At 39.2% G+C, this 21,729-nt stretch overlaps 1 protein-coding gene across 1 annotated transcript in view; it reads right to left on the reverse strand.

Annotated features, from left to right (window-relative positions):
- Positions 1-13,482: 13,482 nt before the first annotated feature.
- LOC579218 (serine/threonine-protein kinase rio2) overlaps positions 13,483-21,729 on the reverse strand; it is a 43,765-nt gene continuing 35,518 nt past the window's right edge. Inside the window, exons 8-10 of the mRNA XM_030976547.1 lie at positions 15,613-15,705; positions 15,133-15,205; positions 13,483-14,670 (exon numbers count right to left, since the gene is read on the reverse strand). Coding sequence (XP_030832407.1) covers positions 14,065-14,670; positions 15,133-15,205; positions 15,613-15,705 — 772 coding nt within the window. The 3' untranslated portion in view covers positions 13,483-14,064. The remainder of the gene's footprint in view (positions 14,671-15,132; positions 15,206-15,612; positions 15,706-21,729) is intronic.

Here is a 21,729-nt window from a genome sequence, read left to right on the forward strand (position 1 = left end):
AATAAGATACCAGAAGGGGACGAAGTAATAGTCTTCTTAGCCATAGTTGGGCCTGAGGCGTTCGAAACGGTGTCCAACCACTTTTGTCCAGACGACCCTAGCACCAAAACTTTCAAAGAATTGAATGAGGTATTAGATACCTATTATGGTTCCAGTAAGAACCAGATTGCACTCCGTTTGGCGTTCCGACAATGTCGTCAAGGGGCAAAGGACTCAATAACAGAGTACATCCTTGAACTGAAAAAGCTGGCAAGGCATTGTGGGTATGGGGAACATCTAGATACCAACCTTCGAGACACTTTCGTAGCAGGTCTGCGAAGTAACAAGGTGCAGGCGAAGCTCCTGGCCAAAGGAAATGAGCTAACCTGGAAAGCTGCAGTTGACGCAGCAATTGCGATGGAGCTGGCAGATGCAGATAGTTTAAAACTACAGCAAGGGTCAAGCAGCAGTCAGCGTTCAGCAGAAGTGCATCGTCTAGAAAGATCTCAACCTAGGGCCCCCCAGCAGGAGAGCAAATGTTACCGATGTTTAGGTTTCCATCAACCAGCTACTTGTCCCCACCGGCAGACGACCTGTTATAGTTGCGGGAAAGTAGGGCATCTGAAGAGGGCATGCAGAAATGCAACATCAAGCTCCAGTTACAGCAAAGGACGCGGGAAACCATGGAACGCAAGTCGCGGACAGTCCAACGAACCATCGCAAGGACGCGGTAGAGGTCCAGGTCCAGGCCGTGGTCGTGGGTATAGTCAGCAAAGTACAAGTCAAGGAAAAAAGGACAGTAGATCGAACACACATCTGATCGACACAGAAGTCCAGGATGACAATCCTAAATTGTTCGCAGTTGATGAACAAGATACTAGTATGGACTCAGACTCAGTTCCTATTGTTGAATTTGATATTTCTGATCATGTTGTGCCATTTGTTGTAGATACAGCAGCAGCTGTTTCAGTAATTTCAGAGAAAGAGTACAACAATTCTCTAGGTCACATTCCACTGCAAAGGTCAAGTATGAAACTAACTTGCTATGGTAGAATACAAATACCAGTTTTAGGTAGGATACAAGTGAGAGTACAGTACAGAAATTCTGCATATTACTTACCATTGGTAGTTGTATCAGGTGACAATGTCGCCCTGATGGGTAGGAATTGGTTGAGAAGAATCAGGATAGATTGGGGAGAGTTGTTTGAGATAGGGCTTACTTCAAAAACCCCAGATCTTCAAGAAGTGTTGAAACATCATGAAGATGTGTTCAGACCAAGTGGTCCAGGTGATAAGATTAGGGATTTCAAGGCAGAGGTAAAAGTGAAAGAGGAGGTGCAACCTACCTTTTGTAAAGCTAGACCAGTTCCTTATGCCCAGTTAGAAGTAGTCGAGAAGGAGTTGGATAGGCTAGGAAAAGCAGGGGTGATAAAGAAAGTGAAGAACAGTAGATGGGCGGCCCCAATAGTTACTGTTCCAAAGTCTGATGGGTCAGTCAGATTATGTGGTGACTATAAGCAAACAATTAACAAGGTATTAGAGGAAGATGTTTACCCATTACCTACCTGTGAAGATCTGTTTGCTAATCTAGCTGGTGGCAAGGTATTCAGTAAGATTGATTTGTCAAATGCTTACTTGCAGTTAGAATTGACCGACAAGAGTAAGGAGTTACTTACAATTCATACACACAAAGGGCTGTATCAGTATGAAAGATTGCCATTTGGGGTATCGACTGCTCCGGCAGTGTTTCAAAGTGTTATGGATCGAATCTTAGGTGGTATGAAGGGAGTGTGCTGCTACCTAGATGACATATTGATTAGTAGCGAAAATGAGGAAGATCATATCAAAACACTGAATGAGGTGTTAGGGAGGCTCCAAGAGTATGGTGTCAAGGCGAAGAAGGAAAAGTGTTCCTTTATGGTTTCTAGAGTAATATACCTAGGGCATGAAATTGATGGTAAGGGTGTTCATCCTACAAAGGAGAAGGTAGAAGGGATCTGTGATGCAAAGAGACCAGAGAACAAAGATGAGTTGAGAACTTTCATAGGCATTGTGGTGTATTATGCTAAGTTTGTGCCAAATTTAGCTAGTACATTTGCATCATTGTACCAATTGCTCAGAGATGATGTCGAGTGGAATTGGACCACTGAGTGTCAAACTGCTTTTGAGAAGGTAAAAGAAGTGTTGTCAAGTGATGTAGTATTGACGCATTATGATCCGAAGAAACCGTTGGTTTTGGCTTGTGATGCATCCCCGTATGGGTTAGGAGTAGTGTTGTCTCATCTCATGGAAGATGGAGAAGAAAGACCGGTAGCTTATGCATCACGTACCCTTACCAAATCAGAGCAAAACTATTCACAGATTGAAAAGGAGTCTTTGGCTATCATCTATGGGGTTACCAAGTTTCACAAGTATTTGTACGGTAGGAAGTTTACGTTGTTAACTGATCACCAAGCCCTGACTATCATCTTTGGATCTAAGAAAGGGATTCCATCCCTGGCAGCTGCAAGGCTGCAGAGGTGGGCATTGATTTTGATGGCTCACCAGTATGAAATCAAGTATCGGAAGTCCACAGAACATGCAAACGCAGATGTTTTGTCTAGATTTCCTGTCAAAAAGGAGTCACGTTTGGCTAGTGAATTACCAGTGAACTACTTCACATACACGAATGCTATGCCTTTATCGGCAAAGGATATCAGTGAAGAAACTAGGAAGGACTTGGTGCTCAGTAAGGTGTTGTATCATGTGATGAATGGGTGGCTAAGTCATTGTGGTGAGGACAAGTTACAAGAGTATTTCAATAGGAGAAATGAACTATCAGTAGACCAAGGTTGCTTACTATGGGGAATGAGAGTGATAATACCCCCAAAGTTCCGGGAACGATTGTTAGAAGAATTACATCAGGAACACACAGGTATAGTGAGAATGAAAGCTGTTGCAAGGAGTTACTTTTGGTATCCTAAGTTAGATGCAGACATAGAGAAACTATCACAAAGTTGTGAAGCATGTCTCAGGATGAGAAATGACCCCCCAAAAGTACCATTTGTGCCGTGGTCAAATGCACGTAAACCATGGGAACGTGTACATGTAGATTTCTTTGAATTGGAAGGAAAGGACTATTTGGTGCTAGTAGACACATATAGTAAATGGGTAAATGTAGAGTTGATGACGAGCACTACTAGTGCAAAGACGATAGAGACTTTGAGAAGTTGGTTCGCCGTTTTTGGCTTACCTGAAACCCTAGTGTCCGATAATGGTCCTCAATTTACTTCAGAAGAAATGGAAGTTTTCTTGAGTAAAAATGGGGTAAAACATGTGTTGGTTCCACCGTATCACCCAGCCTCGAATGGGGCAGCAGAGAGAACTGTTCAAATAGTGAAAAGAACATTGCAGAAGTATTTTCTGAGTGATAAGTTGGGAAGAAACCCCCATGTGTCAATTCGACACAGGTTAGATAATTTCTTGTTCTCATATAGAACAACCCCTCAAACTGTTACGGGAGTTTCTCCGTACGAATTAGTGTTCAAATTCGCTCCAAGGACAAGGTTTAGTTTGCTTAAGCCAGATTTGAATACCAGGGTGACACAAAAACAAGAAAAAACGAGACAGTATCATGATACTCCAGGCATGAAACTGAGACAATTTGAATCAGGTGAACAAGTCATGGTAAAAAACCATAGAGGTGGGAAGGAACGTTATGTTCTTGGAGTGATTGTGAAAAGGCTAGGTTTTTATTCATACCTTGTTAGGATTGGAGGAAGACTACGTCAGTGCCACGTTGATCATTTGTTGGAAAGAGGTCCAGAAAGGTTAGAGAAGGAGGAAAGGGTCTCTGTTAACCAAGACCACTTAAATTCGGGCACAAAATTGTCTGGATTGCCAAGGTCTGTTGTACCAAATGAGTCTGTGTCTGGAAGTGAGACTAGCAAGTCACCAGTAGAGCCTAGTACATTGAGTGGTACTAGTGGTGGTCAAGGTCAGAGTCGAGGTCAAGATGACCTTCAGGAAGAGAGGGTAGAGGTAAACGAACGACATGATGAAGAAAGCAATGTTAGAAGGTACCCAGACAGAAAGAGAAAGAAACCAGATCGTTTGGTAGAAAATATGTAAGAAGGAATGTAAGTCCATTCCATATATTATGTTTATATTTTATGTACCAGTTTGGTATATTATGGTTCTGCCACATTCTCCAAAGTTTTGAGAAAGGTGAACAGTGAACATTAATTGTTTCTTGTATTAAGATACTGTATGCGGTATGCATATAACATTTGCATGATGATTGTAGAAGTTAAAACAAACAACACAATTGAATAAGGGTAACTCAGTTTATTGCTGGTCTTACATGTCAGCCTAAAACCATTAGTTTTGTTACATGAATGTTCAGTAATGAAGAAGGATTAGAATCATAGAAAACGGTTTGCAAATGCACTTGTTACTAGAATAGGGTCACACTCACAGCAAAGTGTTTTGTTTCTACTTTATGGAACATCAAATTCTTTTTGGAAATTACTCAACATATATTTTGATAGCAAAATTTAACGTCGTCAGTTATTTGGCATAAGGTGGGCTGATTTGCTGATTTTGTTATTTTATGGAAATTTTGTGATATTAAAAAAGAGGTTGCTTCACATATGTATGTTTTAATGGAAGTACAGTTAACCTCTTATTTTTTTTTTAGTGGGGGAGGAGTGTAGTGTACATGGTGTTATGCCACCTCGCCAACTGTTATACTGCCATCTGTTGTTGGATAATAAAGACTGTCTTCAATATGGCCGATATCAGAGTGTAGCTGCTTTGTCATTTCGTGTCTCAATACACCACAGTTGGCAAGAAATGTTATCATGATGCATGGACAAGAGCGTACTATAAGCCATGAACATTTCTTTCCAAAAAAGGTTCTTTGTTTTACCTGCCAGTTCCCGAAAATAATTGTTTCCCATATATAATTTTAAATCTTGCCGTTCAGGCAAGAAAGATTGCAAAAGACGGAGGATATTGCTATCTATTGAGCCAATTACTAATCTCTTAATCCAGGAAATTTTTAATGATTGCCAATGTGTGTATATATCTATCATTTTAACCCCTCCGTCTGAGTAACTTTGTGACATTTGATTTCTACTTATTTTATCAGGTTTCTCCCCCCATATAAATCTATAAAAGTGAGCATTTATATCTTTCAAAAGATTTTCACCAGGATTAGGGAGGGACAAAAAAAGGTAGTTTAATTTGGATACCAACAATGACTTGACGACAGTGATTCTTCCAAGAACAGTTAAGTATCGTCTCAACCACGATGTCATTTGACTTTTTTTTTTTTTTTAATTTTTCATTATAATTGTGAATTATCAATTTGGGCAAATCCGTACAAAAGTCTATACCTAAATATCTGAAATAATCATCAAACACCCAATTTAGATTTCTATTCAAAAGAACACCATCTTTCTTGTTTTTAAATCCTCCAATCCAAATCGCATGTGTCTTCTGTATATTAACTTTTAAACCAGACATTGCATTATATTTATCTAAAATGTTTAATGCACTGTTTAATTCCATTACTGACCCGTTCAATGTTAGAAGAGTATCATCTGCAATTCTGCATATTGAATTATTTTAAGTTGTCTACCAGGTAAGCTCAAACCAACAATGGAATCAGAATTTCTAAACAAGAGACCTAATATTTCGGCGCATAATAGAAAGATAAGAGCTGACATTTGGGTAATGACCGGTCATTAGCAATCATGTTTTGCGATCGCAATCATTGAGATTTATCGTTTTACTTTTACTTACGAAAATGGCTGCCGCGCAATTTAAAACGCATAATATCTAAGTTAGACCTAGGCATAGATCAGTCATAGATGTAGACCTAGAATTAGTAATGTACAGACTTTGACTGAGATGAGGGTGATTTATCAAATAACAAGGTCCCACGTCATAATTTTGTTCGAGCATTAGTAAAATTTAAAATTTTAGACTGAAGCTATCAGTCTAAAATTATGCAAGCTTCTGCAAGCATGCATGTGCGTAATACCATAAAGCATACGCTAAGTTTGCATAATTTTAGACTGATAGCTTCAGTTTGAGGTGCAGAGCTATAGCGCGGAGACGGTACTGAGCGACGACGTCGACATCGAAGCCCTAAACGGAGGCTTCCCGATACCTTGGAAATATACCTTGGAAGTAGGCATTTAAAGTTAAAAACTTATTTGCCTCTCGTTGACATTCAGATGAAGAATCCATATTTTGGCACATGTTTAGTGGCGCTATACAGCAATTGACGAACATGGACAAGCAAAGGACTCCTCTGGGTCAAATTGATCTTTTCTTGTTGACCAAAACTTCAACAAATTGGATTTAAATCTGTTTAGTGACTTGCTCTCCACAACTACAGAGGAGAGGTTGTTCCATTCATTGATACTTCTCTGTGAAAATGATCCATGTCTAAGCTTCGAGTAGACTTTCTTCTTAACGATCTTGTATCGATGGCCACGGGTTCTATTATCAGTTGGATGGTCAAAGAAGTGTGCTAGATCTAGTTCATCTAGGCCATGCATTATTTTGTATATCTGTATCATGTCTGCTCTATGGCGTCTGTAGGCAAGAGATGGTAAGTTGAGATGTTTTAGTCTCTTCTCGTAGCTCAAGTGTCGTAGCATGTGTATTTGGCGTGTTGCTCTACGCTGTACCTTTTCTATTTTCGTGCTGTCTTTTTTCAATACAGGATGCCACACCGTTGAGCAATACTCGAGTCTTGGTCTAATAATTGATTTGTATAGATGTATAAAGCCTGTTTTGTCCAAATTAGAAAATGTCCTCTTGATAATCCCTAGCTTGCGATTTGCAGCAGCACATACTCCATCCACATGACGTGAAAACCTCAATTGCTGGTCAAAGGTTACCCCAAGGTCTGTTTCTACTTCAACGGCAGGAATAGGTATATCTTCGTCTGACATGAAATAATCATAACAAGGATTTCTTCGACCATAGTGGATTACCTTGCACTTCTCTTGATTAAATGGTAGTTGCCACTGATGGGACCATTTTGTGAGCTTTGTTAGATCTGCTTGTAGATTTTTGCCATCCAATGAAGAGTGAATTGGTGAGAAGATTTTGGTGTCATCTGCAAATAGTTTGACTTCTGATTCAGTGTTACATATAATATCTGGAATGTCATTAACATACAACAAGAACAGTGTCGGCCCCAGCACGCTTCCTTGAGCTACGCCGCTGACAACTTTTGATGCACTCGATGGGGTACCGTTTATAACTACCCGCTGAGTTCTTCCAGTCAGGAAAGACTTGATCCATCTATGCAGATTACCTGTTATACCGTAGGCCTCTACTTTTTTCAGAAGTCTAGCGTGTGGGACACTGTCAAAGGCCTTGCTGTAATCCAAGTAGATACAGTCGATACTTCCCTTGTTGTCTAATTCCTTTGTCCAGGTTTCAGAAACATTTAGCAACTGTGTAGCACAAGATCTACTTCTTCTAAATCCGTACTGTTCCTCCGTGAACAGAGAGTTCTCATTCATATATTTGACAATTTCATCACGTACAATGGTCTCCATTAGTTTGGAAAGAGAACTGGTTAGACTGACTGGACGATAATTTCCTGTTTTCTTTTTATCTCCTTTCTTAAAAATAGGAGTCACATTGGCTTCTTTCCATGAGTCACATACCACGCCACTCGACATAGATTTGTTAAAAAGATGGGCAAGTGGCCGGGAAATGTCGTCCGCTAATTCCTTCAGGATGCGATTGTGAATGTTATCTGGTCCAGGAGATTTTGATTGGTCCAATCTCATGATAGCTTTTTTGACATTTTCATAATTAAAACAGACCGTATCCAGTTGCTTGTCACGAATTCTCAGATCAAGGGCTGGTACAAGAGATAAATCCTCCTTAGTAAAGACTGATGCAAAGAATAAGTTCAGTGTTTCTGCTTTATCTGCATCATCGCTTGCAATGGTTCCATCAGGCTTTTCCAAGTCACCAATACCCTGTTTAAATTTGTTTTTACTTTGAACATATCTCCAAAAACTTTTAGGATTGGATTTTATTTCTAAGGTCAGCTTACGTTCAAATGACTTCTTTGCTATGTTTACTTTATCGGTTGCCTCATTTCTTGCTATATTGTAGGATACTCTGTCGGACTCACTTCTAGATTTTTGGAAACGGTTCCAAGCTTTATGTTTACATTTGATTGCTTGACGTACATCGTTGTTCATCCATAGTGGCTGCTGATTATTCCTGGCTTTGACCTTTGGTATAAACTTGGCTGTTAACTCTTCCAAGCAATGTACAAGAATGTCATTATCCGTATTAACATCGCTGTCCTGCACCATTGCTGAAACAAACATATCTTTTACTTTCCCATGCTTCCTCATACTCTCATAATCTCCTTTGAAGAATGCAAAGCGTTCTGTTACAGGTACACTTGTAACCCCACCAGGCAGAAAAAGTCTGAAATCTAGCACCATGTGGTCACTTTTACCAATCGGTGGTGATATCCCTAAACAGTCGACCATGTCTACTTGGTTTGTAATGACGAGGTCTAGAACGTTGGACTTCTGCCCGTCTCTCATCCTAGTGGGCTCTTCCACAAGTTGTGAAAGATACAGATTTTGTAGAACTTCCACAAAGTCTCTGGCAAATTTATTTCCAGTTCCCGATACAGACAGAATATCCCAATCTATCTTTGGTAAGTTAAAGTCTCCAACAATGAATATATTTGTGTGAGGAGAATTTTCTATCTCATAAAAGAGTTTCAAGAGAGCCTCATTATTTGGGTCCGAACTATTTGGGCTTCTGTAGACACATCCAAAGAGAAAATACTCTGATCCTGATGAAATTGCACACCATACACTTTCCATGAAGTCACTGTCTTTGAAAACTACTTGCTTTGATTGTAAGTTCTTTTTGCAGTAAATTATAACTCCTCTCTGACTTTCTGCTGGCAAAAACATATTGTATCCACCAATCTGAAGTTCACAATCATCAACTGGATGAAAACAGTTCTTTGGAAATATTTCCACTAAGGCTATGATGTCTGGGTTCCTCACAGAGATTCTTGCTTCTAGTTCTGATTTCTTGTTGAGTAAAGAATCTACATTGCTGTACATACAAGTTAAATGTCTATTATTAATAATACTATTTACATCTGAAAAGTTACCTGGGTTGACTGCTGTGTTAGGCATCCTGAAAAGGCTGTGGGCCTTTTTGTTTACCTTTGTTGATTGGCTGAGATGAGGGATCCTTTCTCTTCACAAGTTTTTCACCCCGAATCATCCAGTTGTTGTCACCCTCACTCTTCCTCCTTTTCATTTCCTTGACGAGTTCGTTCCTTGCTGCACGTTCTGTTTTTGTGAGATCTGCTTGGATATATAACTCTTTAAAGTCTTTTGGTCCAAAGCGAAGCTTACTAGCTTTCCTCTTTGCTTCCGCACTGGAGTCTGCATTTGAGAATTCCACAAGCACCGGTCTTGGTCTCGAGCTAGTTTCGCTTGCATCCAGTTGCCTTCTTCCCAATCTAATCACACGTTTCACCTCTCCTTCGATTTCCAGGTAATCGAGCATCCCTCGGGTAGAGGCTGTATCATAGTACTGCCTCTCTTTGCTGTCCTCAGAATCATTTTCTGCCAGTCCATAGACAACTATGTTATGTTTTCTTTTATCTTTTTCACTTTCTTCCTTAACACAATCTTGGAAGATTGACTGGACAGATGATGCCAGGACATCTTGAGCTATGTCACTTGGTTCCATTCTCTGCTTATCTGTAAGGGAGCTCTTGATTTCTTTGACGTCAGATTCAAGCCGCTTGCATAACTCTTCCACCTTAGACCAACCGTTGCTCATTTGTTCAAGTTTTTCAAGTCTTTTCTGTGTTTCTCCGAGAAATTTCTTGCACCGTTCCTCAACAATCTGGTCCATTTTGACAGCTTCCAAGGCCTTAAATTCACATGGAGGACAGAACCAGTGAGCTGCATTCACCTTGGTGAATAATCCAAACTCTTCCGACGACAAGGCACTGCATTTCAAGCAGAACCATTTTTCACATCGCTCACATTCGATGCTGTCCTTTCCACTAATGAGTTGTGATTTACAGGCTCCACCACACATTCGGCCGGGACTTCCGCCTGTTCTAGGCTTATCATTCTCTGTGTGAGATCCCTGACCCCTAGACCTAGTAGTAGCCGACGTCTCCTTTAAGTTAGCAGGTTTTTCCAGGATTTTAGGTTGGGTCTCTGTATTAACGGCGCTACTTGATGAGGATCTAGTGTGAGGTTTACTTCGCAGATCATCCATAGCTGATGATGTATTTAAACAACCAATATAGATCTATAACTCAAACTTGAATTTGAAAAAACTTGATTTGGATTTCCTTGATCAAGTACAAATAAGGCTAAGTCAATCTTCCAAACATCCACTCAAAAACCCCAAAATAGATATGCATTTATAATGATGTGCATAAGTATTGTTAAGGTTCTGGCAATAACAAGGTTGGTCACAATGTTAAGTCATCCCCAAGACATATCATTCTAGGCAGATGAAGCCTGATCCTTCTCACACCAAAATGAATGAATGGGATAGTGCTAAGAGCAGCATAGCCAAGTATACATACAGATTGCTGAATAATATCCATTAAAATCAAGCTGAAGAACTGGCCATCCTGCTTCAATCTTCCTAAATCCTGATTGTCCAGATACTCAGAACCCTTGAATATCCACTATTATGTTCCAGTCTTCCCACAAATGGTGAAATTTTGACCCTAAAAACATCTCAGTCTAGAGCCCTAATATTAAACATGTTCCTTGCTGCATAGCGCCCTCAGATGTCGGATGTAATCCAAATTCAGGTGGAAAATGCAATATATGATTATGATTAAAATTAGTAAAAAATTGGGCTAAAATTCCTTTGCTAAGAATAGATATTAAACTGTTTAAAAAAAATGCTAAAAAAAATGGATACGGAACTACACTAGCGCCAGATTTTTTAATGACTCTTTTGTTTGGATATCAGTACAGATAATTGAACTACATCAGGATTTAAAACGGGAAGATATAAACTGGGAAAAATAACTTTGCCTGTGAGACAAAGGAGGCACTTGATCATATATGGACAAGCCCAAGCCATTTTGTCCCATATGTTTAATAGCTACCTCACATAAGATCTGATGATTGTCTTTACAGTCATGACATTGCTGTAGTGATAGCTACATGTAGTTTAACAGAGTCTGCAAATACAGACTAGCATGTATAACTAAATATAGAATGACCAGCAACCCATGACTCATGCCAGGTCATGTTATGAAACAATGAGTACTTGTACAAGAGATACTACAAAGATGTCTGACTGACATAGAGCCTCAATAAAGCTATACAACTTATTAGTTCAATCAAAGCTCTCCAACTGGTCTTTTATAAGAACATAATAATTGCTACCACTGCTGTAATGCATTTTCAATTCTCGCGTTTCACAATCCTTGCGCCCTCATTCGGTTCAGTTGCGACAGTCACTCTAGCGCGGTAATTTTGATCTAGTTGACATTGTCATCATGGTCTTCTATTGTGAAGCTGCAGAATGTTATTCTCATACTAATATGGACAATTTTGTCGACCCGCGGGTGCCTCTTATGGTACGAACGTTGGTGGAGCATGTATTGTGAAACGCGAGAATTGCATCAACTTTTGGTGAAGGCGTACATAGAGCGATTTCCAGTTCCTGTACTTGAGCATCATCATTGCACGTCATCAGTTGGTGATGCATTGTGGGACATGGATGCCAACACATTGGACCATTGAAAGCAGCAGATGGCAGTATACGTCAATCTGAAGTAGTCTCAGTAGAATATCCTGCCTTCAATATGCAAAAGGATACCATTGATGTCACATTCTCATTCCAAACAAACAAGAACGCAATTACACAATACATGTACACGTATATGGTAACATATGACCGCAGAGATGTCAACCTCTTTACACAAAAGAACAGACTGAATATCCTACAAAATAAGATTTTCACAAAAACTCGACTTTACCACTGGGCCAGTAAAATGTCAGAAAAATGTTCTGTGTATTTCCCACCCAACGTTTTTGTCAGGGTTTCTATTCGATTCAGCGGTTTATATCTTTATTTTTTTAGAAAGATGAAAAATCGTATTATCGTATTTCACTTGTTTTTTTCGTACTGGTTCGCATCTCTGAAATGGGGCACTCAATGCCCAAATGCCTTGGACTTGTCTTTTATACCAACAGATAACAAACAAACTGATGTGAAATTAATAATATACAGCATGTACAAAACAACATGTTCTCACCAATTTCATACAATGACTGCTGTATACATATTACAATTATTATTATTTGGACCGAGTATATCAAGTTGAAATTTTATTCTGAACTTCACACTGAGCTTTGTGTTCCCCCAAAACAGCATATACAGAAGGTTCAATTTTTATTTGTAATTTGTTTGTGTTTCTAGCATTTAGAGTAAATTACTCTGCCTGACCTTTGCTCCACCAAATCTTGCTCAAGCCTTTATTTTGTTCCAAACGTATGGGTAGCATAGAGTTGCATTTGGGTTTTAAGGTTAAGTTTAGGGTTAGGTATACAGAGTGAGTCAAAAAAAAGTTAACACCTAGAAAATTGCTAATTATTCAAAAAATCATAGATGAACATTAAACTGTTATATGTCTTATGAAAGAGTGTTTTATCCCAAATCATTTGGTACCATTTTTGTGTGGTATGTCTTCACACTTGGATGAACAGGAGACATTGTTTGCGAGAGTGCAAAAATCGAATTGCGCCAAAGTTGCCTATGTGATGTTTGAATAAAACAATTGGGATTTGGGTATTAATTCGGTCTTTTCATATCCAAATAATACCCCAAACAAAATTAATCATGTCACACATTTCAAATATCGAATATCAAATATCAACGAAAATTTGTGCGCGTGTGTGTGGGTGTGTGTGCCTTTGCCCTTTGCAAAAAACGTATGCAATGCATTTCATTTGATACATTCAATCCATTCTCTCACTCCGCTAATCCCAACATAATTCATACTGAAGGCATCACTTTGGCGCAAGTTGATTTTTGCACTCTCGCAAACAATACCACCTGTTCATCCAAGCGTGAACACATACCACACAATAATGGTACCAAATGAGTTGGGATAAAACACTCATAAAATGTATAATAATTTACTGTTCATAGATGATTTTTAAAATAATTAGCCATTTTCTAGGTGTAAACTTTTTTTTGACTCACACGGTAGTGTTGGCTCCATGGTTTAAGTTAGGAATTTGGTTTGTGTTGGGAAATATTGTGGAGCAATTGTCACATGGGCAAGGGTCATAGAACCAAATTATTTAATGATAAGTATAAGAATATCTTTCACAAAGCAAAGATTTGTATCAATTTTACAGAGATGCTGGAATGGATTTTCCAAAATAAAAAAATTGAAGAAAAACAGAAAAATCTCAGTCTTTTCCTCTCTCTCTTTCTCCATGTGCATACATGCAGGGCCCTGTGTATTACTGTACAGATCAGTGCTGTGTATGTGCTATATTATGATGGCAATGGTCCTGCCTGCACTATAAAAATCCTTTTTTTTGTGCACATTCTGTTGGTATGGTGTGACAAGTAGAGCTGCAGAGCTGTGCTTTGAAACTCCCTCGGAATGCCGGGGAAGCTCTGCTATGAAGTTTCATAACTCTCAGCGGCATCTCTGAATAAAGATACACTGTATTGTTTTGTTATGATAATTTTTCATCACAGATTACTGAATATACATTTACTACATTTAAGTGATAATGATAATAATTTTTTTCGCTATAAATAAGGCTCATTGGTAACAAATTCACTAAACACTTTTCAGATATAACGGTACATCAGTCATTGAATCATGATGTTTCTACTCTCGTGTGAGGTGTTTTATTCCTAAATATTTTCACCATGAAGGTCTATGTATCAACAATTCAATCAAAATTTTTAAGGATTCTTCCTAGGTTCTCTTATGTTTATAACCTACAAGTATTATTTTGTTTCTCCATCAAACATATCTGTATCTATGACTATAAACATCTTTCTTTATGACCAGATTGAACCAAGACTCTGATTAACAGTGTCTCTATTTTCCCTCCTCTTTGCAGTTGTTTGTGATGCTTCCCCTTTCCTTGCTAACCTGTGCCTTACAGCTGCCTTCTGCTTCTTCTTCAAGTTGCCCCTGACCTTTGACCTTACAAGGGCAGGGTTCATTGTCGAGGAAGTAGATGTGTAGGAGCTGATGCTATCGCTATTTCTTGACCGGGCATTCAGTGAGTGAGCATTGGCCTTTGACATGCTAGCCTCACTCCTATGCGGTCTGTACTGCTTGTTAGATGCACCAATGTCTTCAAGATCGTCGTCATCATCGCTGTGATTTTCTTTTTCTTTTCCACTCTGTTCTTGCTCATTCCCATCCATTACCATAATGCAATGCTCTTGATCATCATTGTCTTGTCCTACACCTGACATACCACCTGTATCATCTTCCCTGATAGATTGAACTTCTTCACTATTTTTGTCTTCACTACCACTGTCTTGGAGTCCATCATGAGGGTTCTTCATCTCTTCTACAACTCCCTCCTCTTCCTCATCCTCTTCATCTGTTTCATCATCTTCACAATCCCCATCCATCTTCAATGCATCAGTGCCCTTTGCAGGAGAAAAAAAAAACCATTCATCACAATATTCATACAATTTGCTCATATGTTATGTATCATGAATACAAAACTAATCAGCAAATAAAGACCATCGCTTTTTGATATGTACCTAAAAACATATGTACAAAATTTGTATAGAAAAAAAATATTAGAAAAATGAATACAGATTGGGTAAAAGAATTAACTTTACAGCAGATATTGGAAAAGTTTCCACAACAGTAACTTAAGATATTAAAAAGTACAACCTTATGATGAGAAAGCATAACAAAGTATCCCAAAGCATATTCTTTTTCTTCCAACTGCATGAAACAGCACAAACCATTACCCTAAACTTTGTTGTAAATATTATTGGTATGCATCAATAGACATACATGTATCAACTCTATAAATTCCATTTCAGGATTTACAACAGGTTCACATCTTTTCACAACAAATTTGTTACAATTTTTCTCACCTCTTCTAGTGATTGTTCCATCTCTTTTGAGAAACCACTTGCAGCTACATCCACATCTAAAGTTTTTTCACATCTGAGCAAAAATAAATCAATGCATTAAAATCATTAATAAGAATGGTTAGCTCTCTAATCCTATACTTTGTCATTCTGTATTCCAGGGTTGTAAAATTTACTACGACAATGGGAACAAGAGCCTTAGGGTAAACAGGTAATGGTTTAAAACATATCTCATATAACTATACTCTCTCATTATTTTACATTGAGACTATTAGAGCAATATTGGTAGACAAGAATGTATATGTTGTCACTTATATTGTGACAACAGCCATAAAAATATAAATATCTTCACACTGTTATACTTGTATTGGTATAATATGCAAATAAATGCATGGCATATAGCAAAGCCGTTAAGTTGGTAGTTCTCCACTTAAGTTTCAACTGTTACGTTCAATAAAACTAACCTTTCCCTAATACACTTACGTAATATCTGAAAACTTTGGATAGAGTTCACTCTTGTAATTGAACCTTCTGTTGAAGAAATCCACGACACACTGAACATCACGATTGAAATACCTGAAAAGATATACAAAATAAAATTATAAGTAAAATTAATGTGAACTAACCACAATATCAATATACTATGATCAAAATGTGAGCTTCAAACAATACATAAACAAACAGGTACATGTAAGTCAACATAAAACTCTCAATTAACAAAAAAAAACTTGTGAGTAGATTACTCAACGCACCGACACTTTAATGTCTTCAACATCTTGCCAGAGGCATTCAAGGAGGCAAAGAGTTTTTACGGAGTGATGACTGCCATGGAGTAATGAAATAATGACTGTCATGGAGTCGTAGAGAAAAGATGACAGACTAGATGGAACTTCGACTGCGTGCAGTCACAAAAATGATGCCTCCGCCATAAAGCGATTTCACAAACCAAAGCAGAAATAATTTTTCAAATTCAAGTTTAATTGTAATCCATTAACAGATTCTCAGAATACTGTGATTACAAGCTATTTTATGACCCTTTTATCTTTGACCTCATGACCCTAAAATCTGATCAGTTCATTGGCTTTGTAATACATACATATCTTGAGGTTAATGGTAATCTGTCCAATGGTTCTAATGATGTGATCACAAGCTATTTATGCATACATAATGAGCCCTGTGACCTTTGACCTCATGAACCCAAAATCTAAGTAATTCAATAGCTTTGCAAGATACATACATGACCTAAGTTTGGCAGTAATCCAGCAATCGGTTCTTGAGATAATGCGATCACAAGATATTTTTGCATATATAATGAGCCCCATGACCTTTGACCTCATGACCCCAAAATCTAATCAGTTCATTGGCTCAGCAAGATACATACATGTCCTGCGTTTGATGGTAATCTGTCCATCCGTTTTAATGATGTGATCACAAGCTATTTATGCATACATAATGAGCCTTTGACCTTGTGACCCCAAAATCTAATCAATTGATTGGCTCTGCAAGATACACACATGTCCTGCATACGATGGTAATCTGTCCATCGGTTCTAATGATGTGACTATTATGTTCTTATAAAAGACGAGTTGGAGAGCTTTGATTGAACTAATAAGTTGTATAGCTTTATTAAGGCTCTATGTCAGTCAGACATCTTTGTAGCATCTCATGTACAAGTACTCATTGTTTCATAACATGACCTGGCATGAGTCATGGGTTGCAGGTCATTCTATATTTAGTTATACATGCTAGTCTGTATTTGCAGACTCTGTTAAACTACATGTAGCTATCACTACACCTCCCTTCTTTAAAAGAGGTTTACATATACATATATAAAACTTCTTAAACTGTACAGAGTGACAGGGTGGACTATCTGTACACTCTCGACTGTACTAGGGCATTATTCTGTCCCTTAAAGCTGGAGTACTGTCGCTTTCAAATATATAACTTATTACGCGACAGTCCATATCTTTCAAGGTTGCGATTCGCGAAACTGGAATTCTCCATTGAGGTTGAGTGATATCTGTTGATTTTTGTAATCAAAGTGACTGATTAAATCCGGTTATATTTTTAAACCATAACATGCAAATATATGTGTCATGCTCATGCAATCCTGCAGTTATGTTTTAAAGTCCAAGTTGAACTCTGTAACTATAAACTATTTACAAAACGCGAAAGTCTTTCTCTGTAGTTCGCTTTCATTTTATTTACAAGTTCAAGCGATCTGGCGGTTTAATAACTCGTCCGCTTCTGGTTCTGGTTGATGACGTAGTTGAGCTTTCTTCAGATGCTGGTTGCTCTGTAGCTTCTGCACTTTCATCTAGCTCGAAGTCATCCTGTGTTGGTAGTGGAATAGACTCGGCTTGTTGTTGATGTGGGACTGGCCTGAGGTGACGTCTGTTTCTGCGACGTATCTCTCCTGTTTCTGTCTTGATCTGGTATGATCTGTTTCGATCCTGGACAGACCTGACAATACCACGTTTCGACCAGGTGTTGGTTTTCATGTCTTGGAGTATCACATGATCTCCAGGCTTTAGCTTTGACAAGTCTCGAGCATGTTTGGCGAATCGCTCTTTTTGCTTCACCTTATGATCCTCCTTTCTTCCTTTCACCGATCAAGTATTGACCTGCTGGTTGTCGAGTAAACTGTCAAGCATGGGGAGATTTGATCAAAGTCGACGATTGTAGAGGAGTTCTGCCGGAGACTTTCCGCATGCTAGTGGTGAACTGCGATAGACTTGGAGAGCTCTGTGGATATCCTGTCCACTGTGCTGTGACTTCAATATAAGTTTTTTTACGGATAATATGGACTCGATGTAGTATGGTGAAAATCCCATTCTTTTGCAAAGCTCTTGAACTCTTGGCTTGCAAATTGAGGACCATTATCCGACATCAGCTCACATGGCGTTCCATGGCGAGCAAATACTGCTTTCATGTGGTTGATCACGCCTTGCTACTAGTTGAAGTCATAGTACATACTTCAATGAACTGTGAATAGTAGTCGACGATGACCATGTACTCTCTATTGTTCAGCGTGAACAAATCAACAGCAACTTTTTCCCACGGGCGGTTCGGCACGTCATGAGGATGTAGACTTCCAGCTTGCTGTTTTGGTCTGTACATTAGGCATGAAGTACAACTTTGGACCATTTCAGTGATGTCTGTGTTGATTCTGGGCCAATAGATGACTTCTCTAGCACGTTTCTTACACTTCTCGATGCCTAAGTGTCCTTCATGGATTTTGTTTAGCATGAACCTTCTCATAGTAGTGGGAATCACTATTTTGCTGCCTTTGAAGATGATTCCATCTGCTTCAGAGAGTTCACTCCTGATGTTCCAGTATTCCCTGACTCTAACTGGACATTGCTGCTTCGTTTCCGGCCAACCATCTCCGATGATGCCTAGCAGCTCTTGCAGTTGATCATCTTTCTTTGTCTCTTCGACAATCTGATTTTGTTTGTTCGATGTAACTGGCATGCTCTTGACAATAGCATCTACGTAGACTCTGATATCTTCCTCAGTTTCAGCATTCAACTCAGCCTTTGGATCTACTGCTCTGGACAATGTATCAGCAGTATACATGTACTTTCCAGGCGTGTACAAGACCTTGAGATCATATCTCTGTACCCTGATGAGTAACCTTTGAATGCGTAGGGGACAGTCACCCAGTGACTTTACAAACAGTGGAATAAGTGGCTTGTGATCAGTCTCCACTTCTACTTGTTGTCCATAGATGTATTGATGGAATCTTTCACATGCGTATGTGATTGCCAGCAATTCTTTCTCGATCTGTGCACATCTAGTCTCTGCATCAGTCATTGATCTAGATGCATATGCGATCGGAACCCAATCTTGATCATATTGCTGTAGTAGCACTGCACCAATACCATCCTTTGATGCGTCTGCTGACAGCTTGGTTGGTTTCTTGCTGTCATAGAAATGTAGGACTGGCTCTTGTATCAGAGCTTGTTTCAGCTGATTCCATGCATCCTCTCGTGCATGATCCCATGTCCATACATTCTTTTTGTCTAGTAGATGTCTCAGCGCTGCTGACTGGGTCGACAGATCTGGAATGAACTTCCCTTGGTAATTGATCATACCCAAGAACCGTTGGACATCTTTCCGACATTTCGGTCTCTCAATGTTCAAGATAGCAGACACTTTCTTTGGATCAGGTTGAACTCCTTGATCACTGATCAAGTCACCAATGAATGTGAGCTTCTTGACATTGAACTCGCATTTGTCTTTGTTCAACTTGAGATTCATTTTTCTCACAATGCTGAGAACCTCTCTCAACCTGTCATCATGCTCCTGTTGGGTAGTTCCCCATACAATCACATCATCCATCATTGTGTTAACTCCCGGAATGTGTGCAAACAGTTGGTGCACTATCTTGTGATAGACTTCCGGAGCACTACAAATACCAAAAGGTAGTCTCAAGAACTTGTACCTTCCGTATGGCGTGATAAACGTACAAAGCTTGGAGCTTTCATCATCTAGTTGGATCTGCCAAAAACCACTAGACGCATCTAACTTGCTGAAGTATTTGGCTCCTGCAAAATGTGCAGGTATTTCAGCTCTTGATGGCAATTGATAGTGTTCTCTTTTGATTGCTCGGTTCAGGTCTCTTGGATCTAGACAGACCCTGAGCTGACCGTTCTTTTTCATCACCACCACGAGAGAAGAAACCCAATCAGTTGGCTCATCAACTTGTGTGATTACGTCCATTCGTTCCATCTTATCTAACTCGTCTTTGAGTTTATCTTGAAGTGGAAATGGAACTTTGCGACATGCATGCTGAACAGGATGTGCGTCCTCTCTCAATGTGATGTGGTGTTTACCAGGAAGACAACCTAGACCTACAAACACATCTTGATAGTCTTGAACTACACTTTTACCCGTTACGTGTTCAGTTTGTTTCTCAACATGTTACACCCGTTTCACCATAATCCTAACAAAGGCTGACGATTTCCAGGAATGACTAGACACGGCACATTGCGTTTGATCCCTTTGTACTCAACTTGTACACAACAACGACCTTTGACCGGGATATCTGTCTCATAATAACCTGTCAACATCACTTTGGCTTTTTGTAGCTTTGGTTTTGGTTTCAATTTGTGAAATACTGTCTCAGGAAGAAGATTCGCCTGAGCACCAGTATCAACCTTGAAGTCAACCGGCTGGTTATTGACTAGTAGATTAACTATCCATTCATCCTTGGATTCTTTTGATTCAACAGAGCAAATCATGAAACCTTCTGAATCTACCTCCCAAGTGCTGCAGTTCATTGACCTTGGCTACTGGGGTTTTACAACATTTAGCAAAATGATTCTGCTTACCGCACTTCTTGCATGTTTGACCTTGTGCGGGACATTTGTCTTTGCTATGTCGGTTTCCGCACCTGCTACATGCATCACGTTTAGTACGACCTTGAGGTTCTGACCATTTTGACTTTGAACCAGGAAATTTCTTCTTAGTCTTGCTGAAAGAATCTACCGGAATTGAGGCGTTTTCCCCTGCGGAACTCAACGCTTGAGCCTGCGTTCGAGTTTGTTCAGCCGCACGACATACTTGCAACGTTTTAACCAATGTAAGATCATCTTGCCTCAACAAACGTTCTCTTAGACCATCGTCTAAAATACCACAGATAATTCTGTCCTGGATAAGACTCTCTTTCAACATGGAAAACTCACATGACTGAGCACGACTCCGCAATTCTGTTGCGTACTGATCAACACTCTCATGCACTAACTGAGATCTTGTGAAAAATCTATGTCTCTCATACTTTAGATTACGTTTCGGCATGCAATATTCCTCATATTTGTTCAACACTTTCTCAAGCTTCATGCTCTCACCCTCAGCAAATACAAACGTATTATACAATTCCAAGGCAGCATCGCCAATCACGTGTAGAAGCATTGATGTTTGTAACTTTTCATCTTTTTCAGACATTCCTGAGGCAACATTGTATAGAGTGAATTTCTGTTTAAATCTTCTCCAGTTCTCGGAAATATTTCCCTTTAAGTCGAGTGGAGGAGGTTGACTGAGATTTGCCATTTTGTTTCTTGTTGTTTTTGTTTTTTTTGCCTAGTGTAGTCACTCACATAAACAGCATAACAATTAGCTTTTTCTTTTTGTATCTTTGCAACAATTACTATTAACTTTCACTGAGTTATTCTGTATGTTCATGTCCCATATATGTCACGCTTACTGCCCGTTATACTGGAACTGGCCCGGCACCGAACTATGCACTCCAATCCATACAACGACAGCGCTAACTATTATGGACATAACTACATTCACTGGACATACACTTAGACTCTAAGCCCTATCATCATCTCTCACATCACAAAGAATTGGATTGAACTGGCCTGATTTCAATGATTCTTCCATATATATACTGTAGGCTGGGTCGCTCAGCACAAACACTGGCTGCTAAGTTCTGACACCATATTATGTTCTTATAAAAGACCAGTTAGAGAGCTTTGATTGAACTAATAAGTTGTATAGCTTTATTGAGGCTCTATGTCAGTCAGACATCTTTGTAGCATCTCATGTACAAGTACTCATTGTTTCATAACATGACCTGGCATGAGTCATGGG

Source organism: Strongylocentrotus purpuratus, unplaced genomic scaffold, assembly GCF_000002235.5.
Source record: "Strongylocentrotus purpuratus isolate Spur 01 unplaced genomic scaffold, Spur_5.0 spur5_scaffold_9, whole genome shotgun sequence".
NCBI classification, from domain to species: domain Eukaryota; kingdom Metazoa; phylum Echinodermata; class Echinoidea; order Camarodonta; family Strongylocentrotidae; genus Strongylocentrotus; species Strongylocentrotus purpuratus.